The sequence below is a fragment of the Ixodes scapularis genome, unplaced genomic scaffold, assembly GCF_016920785.2.
Source record: "Ixodes scapularis isolate PalLabHiFi unplaced genomic scaffold, ASM1692078v2 PGA_scaffold11__112_contigs__length_91849675, whole genome shotgun sequence".
NCBI lineage: Eukaryota > Metazoa > Arthropoda > Arachnida > Ixodida > Ixodidae > Ixodes > Ixodes scapularis.
In genome coordinates, this window is record NW_024609837.1 from 30,946,569 (window position 1) to 30,969,914 (window position 23,346).

General features: G+C 45.0%; 1 protein-coding gene across 1 annotated transcript in view; it reads left to right on the forward strand.

The window, feature by feature from the left end:
- LOC8040606 (calpain-C) overlaps positions 1-16,669 on the forward strand; it is a 112,195-nt gene extending 95,526 nt beyond the window's left edge. The window contains exons 11-19 of the mRNA XM_029993694.4: positions 2,090-2,179; positions 3,612-3,730; positions 3,840-3,885; positions 5,618-5,741; positions 8,565-8,623; positions 10,499-10,646; positions 13,025-13,141; positions 15,592-15,650; positions 16,594-16,669. Coding sequence (XP_029849554.1) covers positions 2,090-2,179; positions 3,612-3,730; positions 3,840-3,885; positions 5,618-5,741; positions 8,565-8,623; positions 10,499-10,646; positions 13,025-13,141; positions 15,592-15,650; positions 16,594-16,620 — 789 coding nt within the window. The 3' untranslated portion in view covers positions 16,621-16,669. The remainder of the gene's footprint in view (positions 1-2,089; positions 2,180-3,611; positions 3,731-3,839; positions 3,886-5,617; positions 5,742-8,564; positions 8,624-10,498; positions 10,647-13,024; positions 13,142-15,591; positions 15,651-16,593) is intronic.
- Positions 16,670-23,346: the final 6,677 nt, after the last annotated feature.

A 23,346-nucleotide genomic window follows, 5' to 3' on the forward strand; every position in this document is an offset into this window, starting at 1 on the left:
AGAAATGTATGATAGTGTTTAAATTTGTACTGTAGAATAAAAAATAGGAAATAAAATTACGTAACTGGAGCAGTCTAGCGCGGCATAGATGAGCTTTATTTAGATCGATTAAGTAACAATTTTATCGTTGGAGGAAATTATTGGCCATGTAACATAATTTCTCAATCACTGTGAACAAAATAAAATAAAATTTAATCAGTACATTTATAACACACGGAAATAAAGTGCTTACTATCCCCCCTTCCCCCCCCCCCCCCCCCCCCAAAAAAAAAAAAAAAAAAAATCTTTTTGGGGTCAGCTACTGCGTTATACCGAATGAAAGCTTGGCGCACCGCGAGATAAAAAAAAAAAAAAACAGTTACACAAAGAAATTAACTTTTCTTTGCAATGCTCAGAATGACATTTCCTGTATGACGTCGTATTGAGTGTCCGAGCGCGGAGGGCAGTTTTTGAGCGCAGCTCTTAAGGCCGAACCACATAGGGCGTATTTCGACGTATTTACGGGCGTTTCGGCGGACGTAATCCCGACGGAAAGCAGGTGTCGGGACGACCACGTCCTCGATGCTTCGAGCTTCGCGTAAATACGCGCGTATTTAGCGATCCGACCGAGACAGATCTCGACGCTTCGGCGTATTTCGGCGTGGCGTATCCGGAAGCGTACGGCGCTGTGCCGGCCAATCAGCTTCCAGAGTTGACAACCGGAATTTGCTCGAGGATCGGCTTGCCTAGCTAAGCGGCCGGCTGGCTGGCTTGACTCAGCCGCCAAAATGGAAGCTCGGTTGGCGCGCTCGGCGGTTTATTTGCGAACTGTATAGGAAATCGCTATATCTCTTTGGAACGAGCGAAGAACGACTGAGATAGAAGAAAATAGCATCTATGTTGCGGACGATGTGAAAAAGCGATAAAAGGAAGGGTTTTGAGCAGAGGCCGCGGCCATCCCCCTGCCAGGACTTGTTGGCAACTTGGCGATCGCAAGGGACATCAATGAAACAGGCGTTAGCAAATTAGGCTTTCGTGGTTGATTAACATATAGTTATTTCTGTGCCCCTTGCGGAACGCAATAATATAGCAGCCAATACATTTGCCTCCTTTCGTGAAAAGCGCGAGTCGGCTACACTGCGCCAAACGCCGAGGACACGTTGACGAAAAGCGCCATGTGTCGTCTGGCGACCTTCCCTTCTTCCCTTCTGTGAAAAAATTACCCGCCAAATGCCGTGATTATGCCCTCTGAAACTTGCGTAAATTCGTCTAGAATACGCCCTATGTGGGTCGGCCTTTAGGCGCTCGTTTCGGGCTTGAGCGGCGTCGGCGTCGCCGTCGCCGTCGGCGTACTGCGCGTTGCATTGTGGGACGTTTCCCACAATTGAGTCACAGATGACGTCACGTGTGACGTCACGAGGGTCACTAGGGTCACGAGCGACGTCACAAAGATCACTCGTGAAGATCACGACCTTCATAGGGACCTTCACGAGGCCTTCAGGAGTGACCTCCGTGAGTGCCTTGACGAAGGTTACGAGTGACGTAACGAGGGTCACAAGCGACGTTACGAGTGGCGTCACGAGTGGCGTAATGAGGGAGGAGAAAAAGGGGAGGGGCAAGCCCTCCTCTCCGTACCTTCCCCTTCTCCTCCTCAAGAGCTGCGCTCTCATTCGGCATTACAGGAAATCGTAAACGTCTTTCATTTTTTGATTGGCACTTTATTCCGCTTCAGTGTTTGCCGAGCACCGTCTGTAGATCGTAGTTCTTGGCTGAATGAGTATTGTACTAAAATTAAGCGAACTTGCATTTATTAGACTAAATTTGCCGACCACATTATTTCACACTATGCACGTAATACGCAAAATAAGATGTGTTTATTATTCATCTCTACAACAAAAACAAACAGGAGAGCGACAAATAAAGAAGATAACATGCTCAAATCTAACATCCGAAGCGTGAAATTACATTTCATTTTTTACGTGGCAGGCGTGAGCTTGCCTAAACATTTGAATAATTTTCTAAGTGATTCTTATAGAACAATACTTGCAGCTTAGGCTTTTAATCGATGACAAAGGGACGTAATGTCGGACGCCGGAAATGCTTCTTCCAGATGGCAAAACCGCCCAACGAAGCACTTGGGAAAGCATTCTTCAAGAAAAACAAATCCCTCCTCAGTTCCCAGTACAGCAACTGCAAACAAGTGAGTCATCGTAATTTCAATGGAGATCAAGTCACTTGGCTGCCAGTACCGACAGTTAAGGGTGTTACTTAAAATAACACTAAGAAGCCTTGAAATGCCCCTTGGGAATGTTTTAGCCATTGGCAACTGAAGATTTCCAAGGAGTCCAGAGGTTTACCTAAGATTGCGAATCTAGGGTTCTGTTGCAAATTTCTGGAAAGCCCCCCCCCCCCCCCCCTTATAAAGGGAGGATATGTAACATAGGTTGGGGTACTTTGTGTAGGAAATTCGGTTGGGGTGGGGGGGGGGCTCAGCTTGGGGGTTCATTAAAGGGATGCTGGGCGTGTGTGAATAAATCACTGAACGAGTGCATTTAATATAGATAACTTTACTTCTAGTGCCAGCTTTCCAACCTTTCTGGAGTTTTAGAGTTGTGAAACGTCCTCTCTTTTTGTTTATCAGTCACTGCCCAAAATGTTTTTCTTCCTACCTACTTTAGTGATTTCATTCTTTAGATACAATGGCTTGTGAAAGTATTATGTGATCTCATTGTGTTTAGGTTCAATATACCATATAATGTTTGTCCATCGTCATAATGTGAAAGTTCTAACTGACGAATTCGCGAAGCTGTAAAAAGATGCACCGCCGTGCCATTTCACCTTATAAAAAAGAGCACTCATCACACAGGGATACTGAACCGAAATCTGGATTTTGCAAAATAAGGTCGCAGAAGCGTTGAACGTGACGCTATGAACTCCAAGACATCAATCATACATCGATGTCTCAAACGGATAGCCGTGCTTTTGGAAAAGAAGGGCGCGATCAAGCAAAGCCTTTGACACCATTGTCCTCCGGGAGATTTTGAGAATGAGTGGAAGCTGCCCCGTTTCTCTCCTCCTTGCTTCGGTTTACCAGCTCGACGGGACATAGCGAGGAGAGGGAATGGAAATCGTGACGTGACTTGTCTGAAACGGCCTCGTCGGCCGTGTTCAGTCGCGCACTTCTTTTCCAAAAAATACGGCGATCCGTTAGAGATATCTCTGCATGAGTGATGATTTTGGGTTTTGCAGCGTCCCGCCAATCCGTCCAGCCTTGTTTTGTGAACTCGAAATTTCGGTTCAGTATCCCTTTCATGGCGCAAAATATCTAACGGTGACATTTCACAGAATTCGTCTTCATAGCTCTCATACTTAATTTCAACTTGAAAAAGGAAGTTGAGCCAAGTCTGCAGTAAATAGGGGATGGTCTGGAATGGTGCTTCCCGGTTGCTCAAGTGGATGCGTTTCACTAAAATTATGGACCAAGTTTATTTCTATAGAGTCTTGCTCTTGTTGAGTCCATTTAAAACAACATAATGTTGATCAATAACTGAAATACGTCCACAATTTTAATTAAAAAGAAATGCTACTTAGTTTGTACATTGATAGGTTCAAGGACACCTTCACATCCGCAGGTCTCCGTGAGGTGCGTGCTGGAGCAAGGAGGCTACGTACTTCTACCAACCACCTTCGAACTTGGTCAGGAGGCTGCATTCACATTACGGGTCTTCTCGGGGAAACCGACCAAGTTAAAGTAAGACTTATTAGCACGTTATTCTGTAAATCCCACCGTATCACCTTAAAAGCTTCAACTGGTATAAAGCTGACCAGTGATTGTCCGTCCCATTTCTTTTCTCGCAAAGGCTCATAGACAGTGCACCCAGCACAGTCAAGCCTGCAATCATGAAGGTGAGTCGGTTTGTTTCCAAACGTTTGCCGTCGGGTGTCGTCATCATTGTCATGAAAGCTCATTCATTCATAAGCACGCTAAATATAAAACAATAAATCGACAATCAACTATATCATTATCATGTATTTTGATGTCATCATATCGATTGTCAATATATTCATCAGCACAATAAATGCAAAAGATAAGTGACCAAATCTCATATCTCGTTATCCGTAGCTTTATTCTGACGCATTGCCTTATACCTATGCCATATGGAGGAGCTGAATGGAGTGCACCCCAGTGAGTCTAAGGAGCATGGAGCAAGTGCATGCAGAGAAAATCTCGCAGGTTCACCCATGGGCGTACCAACCGGGGGGGGGGGGGGGGCTTGCAAGCGCTTGCCCCCCCCCCCCCCCCAGTTCTCAGAGTGGGGGGCAAGGCGTGTGTTTTGCCCCCCCCCCCCCCCCCCCTAAAATAGCCGCCACTGGGCAGGGCAAACACTGTCCGGCGGTGCTTAAGGGATACCAAGGGCACCGGCCCCCGGCTTTGGGGGGGGGGGGGGGGGTCTGGTTTGCCCCCTTCCCCCCCCCCCCCCCCTCCCATTCAAAAACAAGTTTGTACGCCACTGGGTTCACCTTTCTGATTAGGAAGGCGGCGAACGGCAATGCCGACACAGCTTTCTTGGCCTCTAAAAATTGCGGCTACCCCAAATGTGCTCGAGCTATCAAAGCATAACAAACTCTTGGTCTCAATTGTCAGACAATCAAGGAACACTGCTCAAACTCTGCCTTACTTACATAAAAATACCAATCTTTCGTTAACTCGATCAGTTTTGTTCATGAATCACAACTACAGTAATCTAACACCAGTTGGTAACCCTCGAGGGTGTTGCCGTTAGAGGGTATTCGGTACGTCCCCAGACAGCGTTTGTTAAATGTTTGTCATGTTGTGCTAGGTCATAGCAGTTCAATGCTTTAAAAATAGTCCAACAAGTCTACCAATTCTACCGATTTTGAACCCGCAGGGCTTGATGTGGTGGCGCTTACTCTTCTAGTAACAGTTGCAGGGTAGGTCCTGATATGTTGTATTCGCTCCAGCTGAACTACGTTCGCTTGACATAATTCATTGGCTTGACGCCTTAACATATACACCATGAGTGAGCAGAACACTGTAGCTCATCGCTGTTCGTCACGAGGAACTAGACATTGCTTTCACAGAAAACTAGTCTGCGATGTGGCGCTAGGCAGGGCGTTTCACATAACTGCGTTCTGCTCACTGCAACTGCGGATTTAGGGATGGGGGCGGCGACTACCCCTCCCCAGTTTCCCAAACGCCACAGTTTTTAGAAAATAAACAGCGTGCACCAGCTTTAAAAAAAGGGAAAAAAAATAACAAGTCTGGACAATGTTTCGCACGTAACGTCACATCATTCCGTGACGTAAGATCTCTCTGGAGGAGCCTCCCCCTTTCCCATTCCCCAAGCCTGAGCAATATATTCGCCTCTAGTTCCCTCTCACATCGCAGACTTAATTTTAAGGCCACACCTATTCTCCTTTGTCTGCTCTAATTGCCAACTTAGCTAGTAGACTGCAGTGAGTAGCTCTCCAAGCACTGCGGGAAAGCAGAAGTAGGACCCTCCTCTTACGGTCAAGAGCAATACTCTCAAATAGCGGTGTTGCGATATTGTAAGGAGTACATTTCATTGCAAAGAACGTACTCAATAAGTAAAAGTGACGTGCCATTGTTTTGCAGGCCACGCCATCTTTCGACAGCAAGGTCAGCTCGTACGAGGCAGTTTTCCTTCAGGTCGCCGACGAGCATTCCTCGGTGAATTGTTTCGAACTGCAAGAGCTCCTCGAGGCCTGTTTGCCGAATGGTACTATCACCTTGATATCATTCAATCTCAGTAATTTACTTTAAACTCTCGGAATGACGCGACCATGTCCGTAGGATGCAGTAAGGCTCCATTGAATATACCGACATTTAACTAAGCTGCACGGACGATCATATGTTGAAGAATGAATTACTAGCAACCTGTGCTGTGACGTCACAGTGTCAAGTCGTGGGGTAAGGTACAACCATGGCGTCACGGGCATAAATTTCCCCGCTATGTTTAGCGTGGTAATAGACAGAAGATGGATGGACAGACACCATCCTGGTATTAGGCTGTTCCGCTAAAAAACATTCCGTGCTTAAAAAAAAATTCTGTAGGGGTTTCTTTTGAAATTTCTGCGAAGAGGGCCCGTTTCTGTAAAGCTTAGTTTCCTTGGGGCATTGCAAAAGCCTAGACCCTTAGTGCGACATTAAAGCTTTATAGAAAAGACATTTCAGTTTTTTTTTCTGGAAGCTTCCAGTCTTTTTGTAACGAGACATAAGTTATCTTTAGACGATGTAAGGAGCTTACCCGAGGAAATGCGTACCAGCAACTCCAAAGAAAATGAGCACGTACGCTGAAAGTCAGCATGTGCAACCTAAGAAATTTGCTCGCGTTTATAATACACCGCGCTACCCTGGAACACAAGCCGCCCACATTGTCTTAATCAGTTAAGTTAGTTAAAAGGGCCAATGGTAGCACTCTCCAGTAGTCACGCTGCTGTAGTGGTGAAAGGGAGGACAAACGTCTTATTTCCACTGAAACTGCACGACTGTAGGAACTTGTATCGCCTTTTCTACTCAGTGGCTCGGCTCATTAAGTGGTTGGCGTTATGAAGCCAACTCGATGCACTATATATTGTCACGAATGACAAGTGATGAGGCGACGAATGACTGAAGAAAACTAAACGTTTAATGGGGCGAACTTGTGGCCAAAACAAAATAGAAGAAGGCTAGCGTCGCAGGCGTCGATGTCGGCGGAACAGCAGGCTCGAGCGCTAGGGCGAGACTGACTCCGGCTCGCCACACGGAACCCCTTATGTACACGCGTCGGCTTCTGGAACATTCGTAACTCGATCAGGATATAAGTTTCTGGAACGTAAGAGAACGTTAAATAAAAAAAAAAATAAAAAAAGCGTTCGCTTCCAGGGATCGAAAGTGGAGCCTCCGCGCCAAAGCCAAGCACGGTAACCATTCGGCCACGCACGCGTTCGCTCGCAGATGCGCGTGGCAATACACAATGTTTTCGACAACTATGTTTGATCTGCTTGAAAAAAACAAGCTGGCCAAGCTGCATTGAAAAATGAAAAAACAAAAAAAAACAAAAAAAAAAAACAGCAACGTCGCATTATTTATTAAAATATCAATTTTTTTTTTGTACGGCGATGCTTATAGGGTAACGGCATACACTCTAAAACATGCCCGTGCGTCTACTTCCCCCTAGAGCACTCGGGGAGTCAATCACCGCAACTTACGGAGGCAGTTCAGTGAATGACGATGCCGAAACATATGTTTAGACCCTAAAAGCGCAGTCTGAGTTGTGACATTAAGCAATGCAAAACGTCACGCTTGCATTGCTTAATGTAACAGCTCAGACTGCGTTTTTTGGTCTAAACATGTTTCCGCATCGTCATTCGCTAAGTTGCCTTCGTTATTGCAGTTATTAGCTCTCCGAGTGTTGTGCGGGAAAGTAGACGCACGGGCTTTTTTTAGAGTGTAATTACTGGTTGTTCAAACAGTCTCCTCCAATATAATATTTTAATGTCTTCTAGAGCCCAGCACGTCATCCCTAAAAAAGCTCGTTTTTGAAAAGTGAGCGAAGTACAGCGTGTTCTCGAAACAAATTTTCACTGCTTGTTTTTTGTTTTTGTTTTCACCGCAAAATAAAATTACGTATGGCCGAGCGCTTACTCCACCCAAATGTATCGCTAGTGGTCTAGATTAGATGCCAAAGTTTCAGAGGTTACCGATATTTAATTCAAAAGTCACAAGCAATTTCCTGATACTTTCGATGGAAAAATGGTTCGTGTTCTTGGTAGCTGGCACCATTCATCTCCATGTATCCGTGGGCTTCGTCGGCTGTCATGTTTCCATTTAACGCTTCATAAGATCACATAACTTTTAAATGAATAAATGGTTACCTATGAAACTTTGGAATCTGGTCTGAACCGCCAGCGCTAGCTAGATGTGGGCAGAGACAACGTTTGGCGATGCGTAATTTATATTTGTGATAAAAAAAGAAAAAAAAACAAAAAAAAACACGGCCGTCTGATTTGAGAACAAGCTCCAGAACTAAAGTGGTGAGGCAGGCGAGCTGGTTCTTGATTTGTAAAATTAAAGCGCTAACAATAGACAAGGACGATAAGGGAGGTGAACAGGACTAGCGCACGTCCTGTTCTCCTTCCTTATTGTCTTTGTCCATTGTTAGCACCTTTAGTTTCATAAGACACGCTGTAGAGTATATGCGCACAAGCACTCGAAAAGACACCTGCCAACACCCTTAATTGTAAACATCTGTAAAAAAAAAAAAAAAAAAAAAAAAACTTGTTTACGCTTAGTTGCGAAATACGATCTACTTGTCTCGCATTTTCAAAATTGCGAGTTATAATTTATATTTATTATTATGTTATAATGTGATAAATTATTTTCCGTTTCTTCTTCTTAAGGTTCTTATTTCTCTTTGTTTGTTCTTCCAATCCCCGAAATCCGCCGTTCTGTTTTCCCTTTCTTGGCGAAGTATTACCTCCGTTCTCGGACAGGTTGAGCTTCCTGCGTTTTCAAATGACATTTTATTCCTCTTTCATTTTTTTTTCATTTTTTTTTTCAGATTACGTCAAGAGCTGCGCAACCTTGGAGGTATGCCGCCAGGTGGTGATGGCGCTCGATGTATCCTTTTCATAACAAAAACGAGAACCTTGACCGAGAACTTGAAACTTTCTTAGAATCTCATTTGATTACATACTAAGAGCGGAGACTGTAGAAGCTCTTCGGGGAATGCGGAATAACAAACCCGCCAACTTCTTCATTTTTTTTTATGCGCGTTGTTGTCTCAACAATACCCTATTGATGTTAAAATTGTGCGATACCTTCCTTTTTGTTCCTAAAGATATCACCTACATTTTCCTCCGCGCCAAGTCAACCACTGATACTAACTATAAACGTATGCAAGAGCGGCCTCTGGGCGCCGCCATCTTGCTGCTGGTGTGGGTAGATTATCTGATAATCAAACATTGCTGAGGTGTACCTACGTCCTCAGCAATGCTTGACCATCAGACTACTTACCCACACCAGCAGCAAGATGGCGGCGCCCAGAGGCCGCTCTTGCAAACATCTATGCGGAGCGCAAGTTCCTCTGCTTCTTTTGAGGGGGTTGCAGTGATGTAAGAACGCCTAGCTCTGATTGTTTCTGATTGAAGGATGGTCAGTAGACCTAAAGCAAGCTGCCTTGAGGTCTACCCACTATTATTTAATCAATGCCAATCAGAGATCGGCGTTCTGACGTCACCACAACCCCTGCAAAAAAAGCAGACGAACTTTCGTTCTGCATAGGCACTTGGTACTTAAGAAAGGCGGTACGTAAAGAGTCCCGTGCATTTCATTATATCTTCTCAGCCCATCAGAACGCCGAAAAACCAGTCACCGAGTAAGTGGCGCGAACATAGCATACCACGCTTTGGATTTCCTAAGATGTCAGCAACCATATCAGTGACTAGAAGGACAGCACTTAAAAAATTCCAACAATATCGTGGCAATGGCAGTTGTGACACAGAGTACATTATTCTTTTTTTTTTCTCTCATAGTGCACTGAGAAACGTGGTATGGATGTTCTGCATATACGCCGCGAACATCATCGTCGTGCGTGGAATCTCTGAAAGAAAGCCCTGCCTAATGCTAACGCGCCAGCGGTGCAGGAACGCCAAGTTCGCGTCTCTCGCGTTTGACCCTGCTATTTCTCAATTTCCCCCCTCCCCTTTGTTTCTGCCAAAGCACGTGCCTGTTCTCTCCTCCTGCACCCCGCACACTTTCTCGTGATAAGTGCGTGCTTATCATTGCCATCACGATTGATACTCATCAGAATTCGAGCTCAATACCGCTCGCTATCTCGATTGACCAAACAGATGAAAAATACATTAATTGTTTCGGTGTTCTTAGTGCACCGGGAATTAGCAGAGTCGTAGCATGCAGCATGAGTTGCATGCAGCAACTCATTTATGCCACCGGTGGTGATAAACATAAGCTCAGCAAGGTTTAGTAAAGTGCACCATATGTTTGTGACCAGACCCCAGGTAGCACAGTTCTTAAGAAAAAAAAATCGGTTTTGTTTTGTGTGTGTTTGGTTTGTTTGTTTTTTTGTTTTTCTTTTTGGGGGGGGGGGGGGGGGAGGGGGGTTTGGGGATTAAAAAAAAAACTAGAAGAAGCCTGGTTAGAGCCAAACGTGACATTTCTAGGCCCGAGTCTGGGTGTCTTTACCCCAATTCGCCGAACAGGCGGCGAACTTTGGCCTTCACTTCATCACACATTTTTGGGCCTATCGGCAAACAAGTGCGCAAATTAAGGTTCACTTCAGATTTTTCGGCTCCTACGTGGCTCATATCTTGCCCTTTGCTAATTATGTGGTGAGTCAAAGAAAAGCCACAGAAACGCCAAAGTGCTCTGGCACTAACTAAGGCCTCGAGCCAAACCGTATAAGGCCCAAGTTATCCGCATAGGATTGCCGAGCTCGTGCCAAGTTATTTGTGAACCTTAACGCATATGGCACAGACGACTGGAGTCGGACGGTTGAGGTTCCAGGAGTACAAGAACTTCATGTGCAGCCTCAAGTACTGGCAGGGCACCTTCAAAAAGCACACCAAGGGCACGTCGGGGATTTTGAGAGCCGAGAAGCTACGCGAAGCTCTGATCGACATCGGTATATGCAGATTCATCTTTCTTTCTTGAATCGTAAAGATGCTGGCACTAATGTTCAGCGTTGTCAACACCTTTTCATGTTTAGCTGAAGGGCCGCTGCGCTGAAGGTCAGAAAAAAAAAAAGAAACGAGTGATATCTCTTTTAAGCAGGAGTGAAACCGCTTATATATCATAAGAAAAACAGTCTGCATACAGATTTAAACGCGAGTCACCGCGAGATCCTTGCTTCAAATTCCGCACGGCATTGACGTTAAAGGGGCCATGAAACAAATTTTGGGTTGAGATGAATGATTTTAAATTGGGACTTTACTAATCGTATATCGTTTAGTTGGCCAAAAGAAAGATGCTAGAAAGTCAAAAGCCAGCTTTTCGGTTCGAACCTTTGAAAATATAGCGGACTATTTTGTACGTTCTTGCTTTCGAAAGCTCTCCGCCTTTTCACTATGATACATCCGCGGTTCCAAAAGCGCGTCACCGGCGCCAAACTGACGTCAGCAGAGCCCAGCTCACGGATTGGACACGAGAACTGCGTCACTCGGACGTATGCGCTCGTCAACAATCAATCCGTCGACGAATATTTGGATTCGCGTTCGTGGCCAATGAGTGCCCTAACGGAACTTATTGTCACTAGGGAATGACAAGTTCTATGGTGTCCATAAAAAGCACGGTGGAAGCTAGGAGTCATCGCACCGGTGCCGAAGGAATGTCACGACCACGTGATTTCACAATTCGCATTTGAGTTGAGGATTAAAGCTAAGGAGGAAGAAGTAGGAAAATCGTTTCATGACCCCTTTAAGGAGAAAACTTGGGCAGGCGGCATTCGAACCACGGATATTGCGGTGACTCCTATTTGCAGACTGTCGTTCGTATGATGTGTGAGGAATGTGACCCCGGCGTTTAGTGGGACCTACAATACGCATGACCAAAAATGACACGCCAAATAGACGCTGACATCCTCGCTTGAACCACCATTGACATTGATCTTAATGAGATCCTTAAGCCGCATTCGCGTTGCTCGTACATTGTAAAAACGACGTGGTGTTTCCTGCTGACATGGTGAGACAATTTTTTGCGGACACTATTATCTGCGGACTTGTCTGCAAACATTTTCTGAACGACCAATGTGACAGGGCCTTCAGACAAAGAAGAAACTCTGCTCAGGCAGTGTCTGCAAACTGTATTTTGTACGATGTGTTAGCACTGCGACCACGGCTTTACAGTGCCATCGGCGGGTGAGCTGTCAGACAAGATTTTGTAAATGTTCGTGCGCTTCGTGCTCTTTCACGGAAATCTGATCCGGCGGCCGGGGTTGCTGTCTGCGTTTCTGGCGGATAACTGGAATTCTATGTGCTACTGAGATTTGAAGAGTTCAACTAGCGTGTGGACGTAGTTACTAAGGGTCTGAGAGCCAAGCACAGATGAAGGACAAGGATCATGTCCATGTCCGTCCTCGTCACATTATTGTGCTTAGCTTTCATATTCTTGGGTGTTGATATTACTTAGAGCATTGGGTTTCGTTCCAGTTTAGATAGTGGTTCAGCTTCAGACCGTGATGGCTGAGGCGTTCATACCACTCCTAATTTTATGCGTCATGGGCTGTAAGCAAATTTTGACGTTTCGGCAGCGCGTCGGGTTTCTTTTCTTTTTTTTAACTGTTAGGCAGTGGCGTCATTTGGGTATCTAATAATACAAGCTCTTTGTTGACACAGAGTTTGCTTCAAATACTGCGTTGTGGGAGTGCTGTGGGCGGATTTCAAATGATATAAAACAGATGTAACGTGTACAGAAACTGGTTAACTTTAACACGCGGAAAGAAAATTGTAGCCACCATCCAGCATATTTTGTTTCTTTTATCAAATTTGTGTTTTTTTGTTCAACACCTTTTCTAGTAGCTTAGGCTCCTGATCAGTTCTGTAATAGAGAAACAATTTTATTGCGAAAAAGATTAAAACACATTGAAATGGCTACAACTTGGTTCTAATATCTGGTATAAAAAATAGATGAAACCAAGGTTGACAACTTCACGATTTTTCAGCGCATTTTGTTTAGTACGAAGTTTTAACGGAGCCGCTACTGTCTGAAGAATGTTCTCATAGCACGAATAGATATAGAGAAGCCAGAAATTTGTGATTTTGGTTGTCCTGAAGTTCTTGCGTTATGGCTTTGGACTATGTACTAGCAACTTGATCGAACGTCTAAAAACAAAATTGTGAAAGGAAAGTGGGACTTGCGTTAGAATTTCGGACGTTTGCTTAACTTGAAAACTGTGACAGCTGAGGCCATGAGAAAGGCGGGAGTGATCTGTTAACCATGCAGAATAAATGTCGCTGTACTATTTTGATTCAAGTTTCAGCATACGTTCCATCATTTTGATTCCAGGTTTTCAGCTGAACACGGAGATCCTTGCGATGTTAATGCTGAGGTACATGAGGAAAGACGGTACCTTGAGATTCGGCGATTTCGTGTCCTGCATTCTTCACCTCTCGGTTTCTTTCGGTAAGTATCGCACTAGAGATATCCTATGCCCAAACTCTAATTAAAATTACTAAAAACCCCTTTTGAGGGTATAAAGAAGTAGTACGTCTTGAGAGATAGGTTAAGCTGGTGAGGGGAATAACACAAAAAACAGATAATGAAAGTATCGCAATAACAAAATAAGACAAAAACATTATTCATTGCAAAAAAACAAAAATCAAAACGAAACATTTCAGTATATTAAGTAAACTATGAAAACTTCAAATTGGGTGAGTTGGGTGTTCATGATGGTCAATATTACAGCGTCCATGATGGTCGACGTTACAGCGTCTCCCACATGAAAAGGGGGGAGGGATGATTAGTAATGTGGTAGTACGTACGGCGTCAATAATATTGTCACAAAAAGATATTGATTGTTTAGCCGCAAATTTGTCTAGACGCTAAAGAGGAATTCTTCCCTTTTCAATTTTTCGTCTTTTTTCATTTTTTTTTTATATGAAACTCGTCTTAAATAGAAATAGCAGCAGAAGTGTATCACGCAATACAGAGTTGTTAGTGAGCACTGCGTGAGTGTTTTCTTTTTTGTATGTTTTGAAGCACTGAGCAACAGTTTTTCGAGTTGCGCGAACTATTTTGCTATTAATTTCAAACCAACTATTTTTTTATTTATTTTCGTGAAAGATTTGAACAGTACTTACAGGGTGGGGCCGTAAGGACCAGCAGATTGGGTACACCTTGCAAAATTGAATTCTGAACGTACGTGCAAGAAACTGGACACGCGAACGTCATTTCGCAAGGAGTTCAAAGTATATTTTGTTAAGAGATCACCTCAAAGGGGGTGAAATATAAGAATAAATAAATAACGGCGGTTCTGAATTTTATATGTCCTATACCGACCTGTTCGTCGTCGGTTGACTAATTTGCGAGGTCGCTCCAGGGTGGCTTGTTGAACGCAAAGAACGCCAAGAGCGCCATAGTAGAGGCTGGTTCGCGATAAGTAATCATTTAACGCAATCTGCAGACCAATGTGCAGACGATGAAGATCCGATGTAGGACATAAAAAATGCGCGGCCGCCGTTTTTGCTCTGTTTTTAATATTTCAGCACCGCCAAGGTTGAGCTTTAGAATATACATAAAACTTGGTGCTAAACGAAGTTCGTGTGCCAAGTTTCAGGTTACTTACGATTAAAATTTTGAATTTTACAAGGCGTGCCCAAGGTGTTGATCCTTGAATCTTCACTCTGTACAATGACTTTTTTTTACTACTTGCGTTTATAAAAAAGTGAAAGGCGTTTACAACTCCCTGTAACGCCGAATTAGAGCGCAGCTCTTGAGGAGGAGGAGGGAAGGGTACTGGGGGAGGAGGTCACGTGACCTGGGGGTCACGTGACGATGACAATGCCGATGATGTCATCACTGGCGTCACTGTTGACGTCATCACTGGCGTCACTGATGACGTCATCACTGACGATGACGATGCGGATACCTATGACGTCATTAGTGACGTCACTGATGACTTCACCAATGATGACGATGACGATGCGGATACCTATGACGTCATTAGTGACGTCACTGATGACTTCACCAATGATGACGATGACGATGCGAATGTCGGTGACGTCATCAGTGACGTCACTGATGACGTCATCAGTGATGATGACGATGACAATGCGGATGCCGGTGACGACATCAGTGACGTCACTGATGACGTCATCAGTCATGATGACGATGCGGATGTCGGTAATGTCATCAGTGACGTCACTGATGATGTCATCAGTGATGATGACGATGCGGATGCCGGTGACGTCATCAGTGATGATGACGATGACGATGTGGATGCCGGTGACGTCATCAGTGACGTCACTAATGACGTCATCAGTGATGATGACGATGACGATGCGGATGCCGGTGACGTCATCAGTGACGATGACGTTATCGGGGGGGGTCACGTGACATCGGCGGGGGTAACGTGACCTCGGGGAGGGGGTCAGGTGACCTCAGGGGAGTCACGTGACTTCGGGGGGTCACGTGACCTCAGGGGGGTCACGTGACCCCGGTGGGGGGCTCGCGCGGTGCATTATGGGACATTTCCCATAATGCACCGCGCGGTTACGTTGACGGCGACGGCGACGCCGACGGCGACGCCGCTCAAGCCGGAAATGGGCGCCTAAGAGCTGCGCTCTAAAAAACTCTGCGTCTCGTGAATGTCATTGTTTGTTTCAGATAGTCTGCATTTCGGCAGTCCTTTATTTATTAAACGATGGAAAAATAAAGTAGATCTGGTTGACCTCCTCGTCTTTCCAATAAACTAATTGTTCTCTTTCAAAAACAAACCTGTTTTATTTAATGAAACAAAAAACATTTACAATACCTACATTTTGTTTTCTGTGAACAATGCAATTTTAAATTATATTTGGTTGAACTCCATAAGCTGTGCCTGTTTGGTAATTTCGTTTTATTGAAAATTACAGCAACTTTCGAGAAAAAGGACCCATTGCAGAATGGCTTCATCAAGATGACCCTCTCTGAGGTAAATGTATCAGCCATGATCTGAAGAAATTTATACTTCCTGCCCAGTTCAGTCAGTAAATACATTCAAAATAGATGCGATGTCCGAAACCATTCACAATGTCCATTTGTAGCTGACACTGTCGTAAAGACGTCGTCAACGTGACTACATTTCTGATGCTAAAGTTGAGGCTTGGGCGAGTTGGTACATACTTCGGAATTAAAAACAGCGCGGAAAGACGAGGAACTGACAAAGAAGTGAGAGGGACGTAGCGCTACGTCCTCGTCACTTCTTGGTCTGGTCCTCGTCTTTCCGCGCTGTTTTTAATTCCGAAGTACATTTCTGACCTTGGGACATCACATTAAAAAACTAAAATTAAAACGGAAGAACTCGGATAAAACTTATGTTAATGAGCAACATTGAGAGTGATACGGTGTTGAAACGATGCTGAAAAATCGTAGACGTAAAAAAATAAAAGCAATGGATTGCACATAATTTTTGTAAAACGTCTAAAATAAGGAACGAGGCTCAAGTCCAATACATATAATGTTTTGTTTTTGTATGAGGAAATGTAGTTGCTTCTCAGCAAGACATTTTCTAGATAAGCATATAACCTAAACAAACTATAGCTTACAGCACACTGAATTTTGACCTCTCTTTTGTCTCTTCTTACATCACTCAGTATGAACGTTTTCCTAGAGTGTGTGCTTTCTGTCGTCATTCACTCTTTAAAATATCTTTGAAAGCCAGAACAATAAAAAAGGCTGCCACAAATAAGGGTAATAACATAAAACAGATTATGTTATGTCACTCTATACTCGAAATCCTTATACACTGTATAGCTCTGTGGTTTGCTAATAATTTGTGTTCCGTGTTTCAACTTAGTTACATGGTCGTCATGTAAAATTAGTTTCTTGACAATGTAGCGAGCAAAGAGTGACGTCAAATAAAATATATTTTGCAGTGGCTCAAGACATCCCTGCAGTGCTAATCGTGGAGCTGCTTCAAGTCATCGTAATTCCAGAAAGAGACAAGGCTTGCTCAAATCTATAGATATTTAGAGGAAATGAAATCAAATGCAATATCGAATCAAATTCTGTAAAAAAATAGCCCCAGAGTATTTTCGATTTTTTTTTCTCTCCTCTTCTTTCTTTTAGGAGTTATACTTCGAATCACCACGCAAGTTGTCGTCTGCCCTTGTTTAAACGGATGATGATCTTACACATGTTCATAAACGAGCCAACTTAAAAAAAAAGTGCATTAAACCCTAAACACTAAGTGCCATGAAATCAGCAATGTTCTTACACTCCTAGAAAAAGTGAGGTAAACTAACGTTGCGCTTAACGTCAAAATTGTCCGGTTTCATCGGCTTCTATAATAAAGATGTAAACGTTCGAGATTGCCTCTTCCCCCCAACTCCCATTCGGACGCTTACAGGAGCGTCATCGTCTACCCTTTACATAATACTTTCTAAGGTTATCTGACAATAGATAGTTCTAGAATAAAAAAAAAGCATTGCCCTCCCCCCTCCCCCCCCCTTTCTCATTCTAAAACTATCTACGATTTGTCGAACGTTACTCAAAAGCGCGCAATAAAGCTGAAAAGAACAATCTTTGGACACAAGTTGATTGTCTAACACGAAGCAGTATACTTACACTTACTCTTGTCTGAGGAGACTGCAACTGCTGTTCACCTCTAATGCAAACCTCTGAATGTTATAACATCAAGAATTTCTCCAGTTAATGCGAAACATTACTTTCTCCTGAAATTGCGAGACCCGTGATTTTACGCACTGTTTCACACTAAGCCCAAAACCCAGCCGGCCTCTGGGATCCGATTTAGCCAACCAAACAGCACCAAAATGGCATCGTCAGGGTTCTCGTCGTCTTTGTGATTTAATATCAACTGCTAAACCAATCAAGCACAAAAAAGAAAAGGGCACGATCACTGCCCATTCACTGTGCGTGGTTGGTTTAGCCGATGAGATCAAACACACGAAAACGACGAGCGTCGTGACAATGCAGTAGAGTGGAAAGTTGGGCTAGTTGGTAGTTATTCATCTTGTTTTAAAAGCGCACAAAAGACGAGGACAGAGTAAGAAACACAAACGAGCGCTCGTCCGTCGTTTGTGTTTCTTACTCTGTCCTCGTCTTTTGTGCGCTTTTAAAACCAAGATGTCATGACAATGCACTTTTGGCGCTGCCTGGTTGGCCATAAGACTGTGCTGTCGGCTACGCTCGAATTTATTTTACTGAAACAGAGTATAGACAAAGCTTTTACTAGAACAGGACATTGCGCCGTGAAAACCAAGAGGTAACTTTAATGACCCGTGGGAAGGAGCAGCAAACATTTAATAAAACAATCTAGTAACGCAGCACACCAGTGCTGACGTTTGCTCTCTCTCTGTTTCTGCGAGTGTATGATGCTAACAACGAACTGAATTCTTCGACTTTAAGAAGATTAACTAATTGGGGTTTACCGTGTACATTCAACCACTAAGCAGGACATAGTATATATACACTTAGAGAACGTGCAAATATTTCACGCTTTATTTACACTTCTCGAAAGAAGACGCGAACATGTCAGTGTTGATTTTTTTTTTCCCGCTGTTGTTGTGTACATCGGGCAGTGTTTGCTGACATTGTGTGTTGCAAAAGATATGCCGCCTCATCTTTGTAATATAAATCACAGTCATCGTTTTGTTTTGCAATATACGACGCTTCAATCGTTCCGCCACTAAATCCGAAGTCATAAATTACCAGGTGTATTTACCCGTGTCTCTTGGAGCCGCAATAAACATAAACGTTATGACAGTGAAGCCCGTCTTGTCGCCTCTGCTTTTTGCTTTGGGTAGATCCAAGAATAATATGGTCAAAAATACGTTGGCTGGACCTACAGAAGTTACGGGCATGAGCAATCAGAGCGATTAATATCAATGGCCGACGCTTTTAGCCCTGCAAACTACCACCCTCGGTACTCTGTTTCATAGTTAGTGTACAACGCTGTCAAAGCTGCTGGAGCGAGCATAAGGCTTGATTATTTCGATCTCGCAGATCATTTGCTCGCGTTCTCTCGCGAACGAAACCATGTCACGCGCTCGCGCCAATTGTTGTTGAAGTGATGCTTATTACAAAATCGACGTTGTTAGTTGCGCTATGGGCGCACATGTCACTGTCGGTGTGGAAGGGAAATAGGGGAAAAAAAGGTATAAAGAAGTAGGGAGGGGGATGGGGAAAGGGGATCTTTTCAGAGTGTTAACTTTCTTACGGCTTTCGGTACAGAATCGCGACTCTTGGAACTCGTGAAAACCTCTCGATGTAAGATCTCCAGGAGCCCCAGGAGCCGCAAGCAACCCGGATCTCTTGGAAGTCTTAGAGCATATCGAGGAGTTCCGCGCTTCTCAGGAAGCTGACTACGACACTCTTGAGTGCCTTGCCTGTAGTAGCTCGTGACACTCTTGGACGCAGGAGTTCCTCCAAGTTGGTACTAGGTAGTTCAGGCGTCACCTTGAAGTCGTGTGGCATCCGGCATCACATTGCAGTCATGTGCTTGTATTTTTGCTTCCACAGTGTCCTGCGTTTATGCCTTGCACTTTCGGTATTCTTCCCTTAGTTGCAAGGTCAAAGGATTATTTCCAAGAGTCGTCAGTGCTTGTCCTTGTCGCCGATTAGCTTCTTGTAGTGCTTGGATGGACTTCTTTTTTCAACATCCCACCACGAGTTTTTAGAGCGCACGAGGAAAATAAAAACAAGTTTTTATTTTCCTCGTGCGCTCTTGACGGTGGTGTGATTAGCGATAATGGTTCTGAGCTCCATTGCAAAGTCGTCGTAGCTTAGTGTGTGAACACGTCTAGCGCTCTCGTCATACATTTGGACGACAGTGAATATGACGTCTTCGCGTAGTTGGGCTACAACTTTGCGCTGTGAACTACTCGAAGTTCCTCGAACAGTGCCGAAGTGGAGGAAAATTCTGTTGTGACCGCTGCTGGCACTTTACTCCCCCTCTTCGTCCACGGCCACGTTTTGAAGATTGACCCCAAGTCTTTTTGACACGAGTGCATAGTCTATACATGTCCAGCGGTCTCACATAGTCCAAGTGTGTTGTTTCTCACAACCTTTCCTCAAGTTTAAGATCTTCAGTCCGAGGTCCTCCGCCAACTGTCTCATCATCCTGCCGCTATTATCTTCCCGTCCATTATCAGCACACAGAGACCGGTATGCCGGTTGCTTATATCCCGACGAACACACTCAAGGATATTGTTATTCTCTTCTAGGCGGTTATTTCCCACAGAAAAGATAAATGATGCAGACGGCTGTCAGCAGGTTACCGATCTTTTCGTGTACCCATAGATGCTCCCGGCAATCCTCGCATGCCCGGAGGCATGCTGGTCCATGACTTTGCCAAAGCAGTCCTACGCCTTCACCTCGCCTTCCACGTTCAACTCGATTGCAGCCAGCCCAACACCATGCTGAATTTATAGGAGGTTCTTTCATGTCCCGCAAGTGGGTTTCCGCTTCACCGAATGTAGAAACGGACCTTGAGTGGCGAGCCGCGTACCATTCAAACCAATGTTGCTGACGCCAAGCACCATTCATAAAAAAAAAGCGAAAGATCACAACACTTTTTTGTTTTCGCTTGATTCGGATCTAAGTTTCGGAACATGTATAAATGTAGCGCAAGGTGCGTCGATGCACGAGGCACGTGCAACTTACAACCCTTGGGAAGATCATGGCGGTACAGCGCAGGACTAACTAAGCTAGATTTCAGACGCCATGTTCTTCCCAGAAGTGACGCGCGGCACGTGTCTTGAGCGTTTCCTCAACAATGAATAGCGCCAGTTTTCCCAAGATAGAGTAGCTTTAAATCGACTGCTTCTTGCGCTCCCACTCGAGGCCTTTTTATCACCTTTTAATTTGGATTACTTGGACTTGCTGTTTAATTACTTGTTGCCACGAAGTGTAGCAACTCCTATTGGGGAGCAGGAGGGGGTCGAAGAAAATTCCCGTTGATCCCGCAGCGCCACAACGTCACTCCGCCGCACTTTGAACACTAGAGAAGAAGAAAATGTCTTCACCACTGATCGCAATCGTGAAGTGCTGCTTAATTAATATTTCCTTGTTAGCAGTAACGAAATTGGGTACGGCACATTGAGCACGAGGCCATGAAGACGGACTGCAGTGAAGCTATGCTGGGCATGTGAATGCCCTCAGGATACTTCTTTAACCTTCTACTCCCTGCAGGGGGGCTAAGCTCGGCGCGGCGAGATCGAGGCGAGTTCTCTGCCAAACTCGCCGACCGCCGCGATTGGTCGGCGCCGTGCATGACGACACGCGCCGACACTCCCTAGATCGTGACGTTAATCGGAGGGTTTGAGGCAGTCGGAGAGTTGCATATTCGGAACTCGCGGCGAGATGCGGTGACGTCATTCTGACGTGGCAGAAGCCGCCGCGGATGGGAAAAGCTTGCCGGCTCCGACCTAGGCGAGTTTGGGCGAGTTGGGCGCGAGATCAGGGAGAAGCGTCCAAAATGGCAGCGTTTTCGTTCGTGTTTTGCCGTCGGCATAGGTATTTAAACCACGCCAATGTGTTTGACATGGACGACGTTCATTTTCAACAACACTATCGCCTCTCGAAAGACGTGGTAAGGTGGCTGTGCGATGAACTGCGTGGCGAACCGGGCTTGAGGCGAAGGAGCCGTGAATGAACCGTCGCCCCCGTCGTGAATCCTATACATCCAAATTCTACAAAGTGAATCCTAGAAACAAATGTGTTTTTACGGCAATCTGCAACCAGGAACGCAATTTACCATTACCTACAGGCTTTTTCAATTATTTTGATGGGTTGCTGTGCTGCGTAGATGCAAGATGAACGCACTTGATAAAATTCAAACTAAAACAGATGATAGAAGAAAAGCAATATACATGAATGGCGCAGACTAACAACTGTGTAATTTCTTTCTCATCTTTCTTCTTCCACACCGTATTTTGACAAACAAATTGGCCGTTAGTTGTTTATACAGCAGGAGAACATGCCAGAACATTGCGACATTGTCACCTACTGTAGATAAGCAATTTAGCCAGTGCAGTATGACTGCTAGCCTAGGGTCTTTAACGTGCACCACGTAGTAGTGATACACGACCGCATGCCGGTACGATGCTCATCAACATCGAAAAGGGCAGGGGTGGGGGTTAATCCACGATCCTGGGTTCTGCAGCGCGAGCTTTCGCTCCACGTGCACCCTATTCTGAAATATATATATATATATATATATTGTGGCTGTGTGGCGGTGTGGGGGGAGAAAGATGAGAAAGAAATTACACAGTTGTTAGTCTGCTCCATTCCTGTATGTTGTTTTTCGTCTATACTCTGCTTTATTTTATACCTTTATCAAGAGCGTTTTTCTTGGATCTACGTGGCGCAGCAAACCATCACAATGTCTAGTCAACTAGCCCACATCCAAGCAATGTTTGTATAATTAGCATCCCTGCTATTACCTATTCTTATTTGTCATTTACGATTTAAATAAAAAAAAAATTGGGCTGTATGTATGTTGATGCTGCCTAAAACTTGGTCTGCCTCAACGGGGAAGATTCTCCCAGCTGTAGATGAGAAATTTAGCCATGCAGTGCCGTACAACCGCTAGCCTGGGGTCTTTAACGTCCATCCCGCAGTAGTGTTACACGACTGCACGCCGGTACGATGCTCATCAACATCGAAACGGGCAGGGGTGGGGATTGAACCCAGCATCCTGGGTTCTGCAACGGACCTTTCGCTCGACGTGCTCCGAGCTGGTCTGCGCTAGCCCAGCCGGCCACCGATCCCCCGATTTAAATAAAACAAAAAAAACCTTCACTGCGGAGCGTAGGGAAAAATCGGAGCTACGCTGGGGAACTCGCCGCTGCCGGGAAGGTCGGAAATGTAAGAGGGGGAGTGGGAAACTCGCCGGGGCGGAGTCAAAAGAAGCTCCTCCCCTTCCTCGTGACGTGGCATCGGAGAGATTCCCGCCGGAGGCGAGCTTAGCCCCCCAGTGCAGGGTGGCCCTGCTTTATATGATATGATATATGATATATTTATTTTAGCTCATGAGAGCCATGCCCACCACACCTTAAAAGCTTGCGGCGCCGCCTCTAATGATGATAAAATGATATTGTACAAAACCATTTATCGATGGCTCTCCGCCCTACTGATCTCTATTCTAAGGGGCTGGATGGCGCATTCAGTAAACAGGTATGAAGCCACCGGGAGTAAGCGGCTTGTCTCGGGAGTGAGCGCTTGGCAAGCTTTGTAACCCTTCCGAGTGCTGGTTGGAAAAGCGTCGAGGGCGCTGGATTTTCGCTTGTTACCTCAAGAGAGCCTGCTCGTTGCGCAGTAAGGGCTCAAGCACACCCGAGACCTCCTTCATGCAGACCCGGGACCCGAGAGTTTACATTGAATGGGAAGCCATTCAATGTAATCATTTTGAGATTCTAGTTCATCAAGTGTGCATATGTCTCAATTTCAAATGCCTCATTTTCGGGATTTAATTCAGAGCATCATTATTAAAACCCGCTCGAAGAAACCGGAAAGCACGGACAAAAACATCGACGAATGCACTAGGAAGCCCAGCAGGCGCCCGACTTCCGGGGGAAGCATCAAGCTTCCGGTGGCTTAACTTGTGCCCTGCTCATATGCGCCATCCAGCCCTTAATATAAGAGAGATCAGTGCTCCGCCCCGCTAA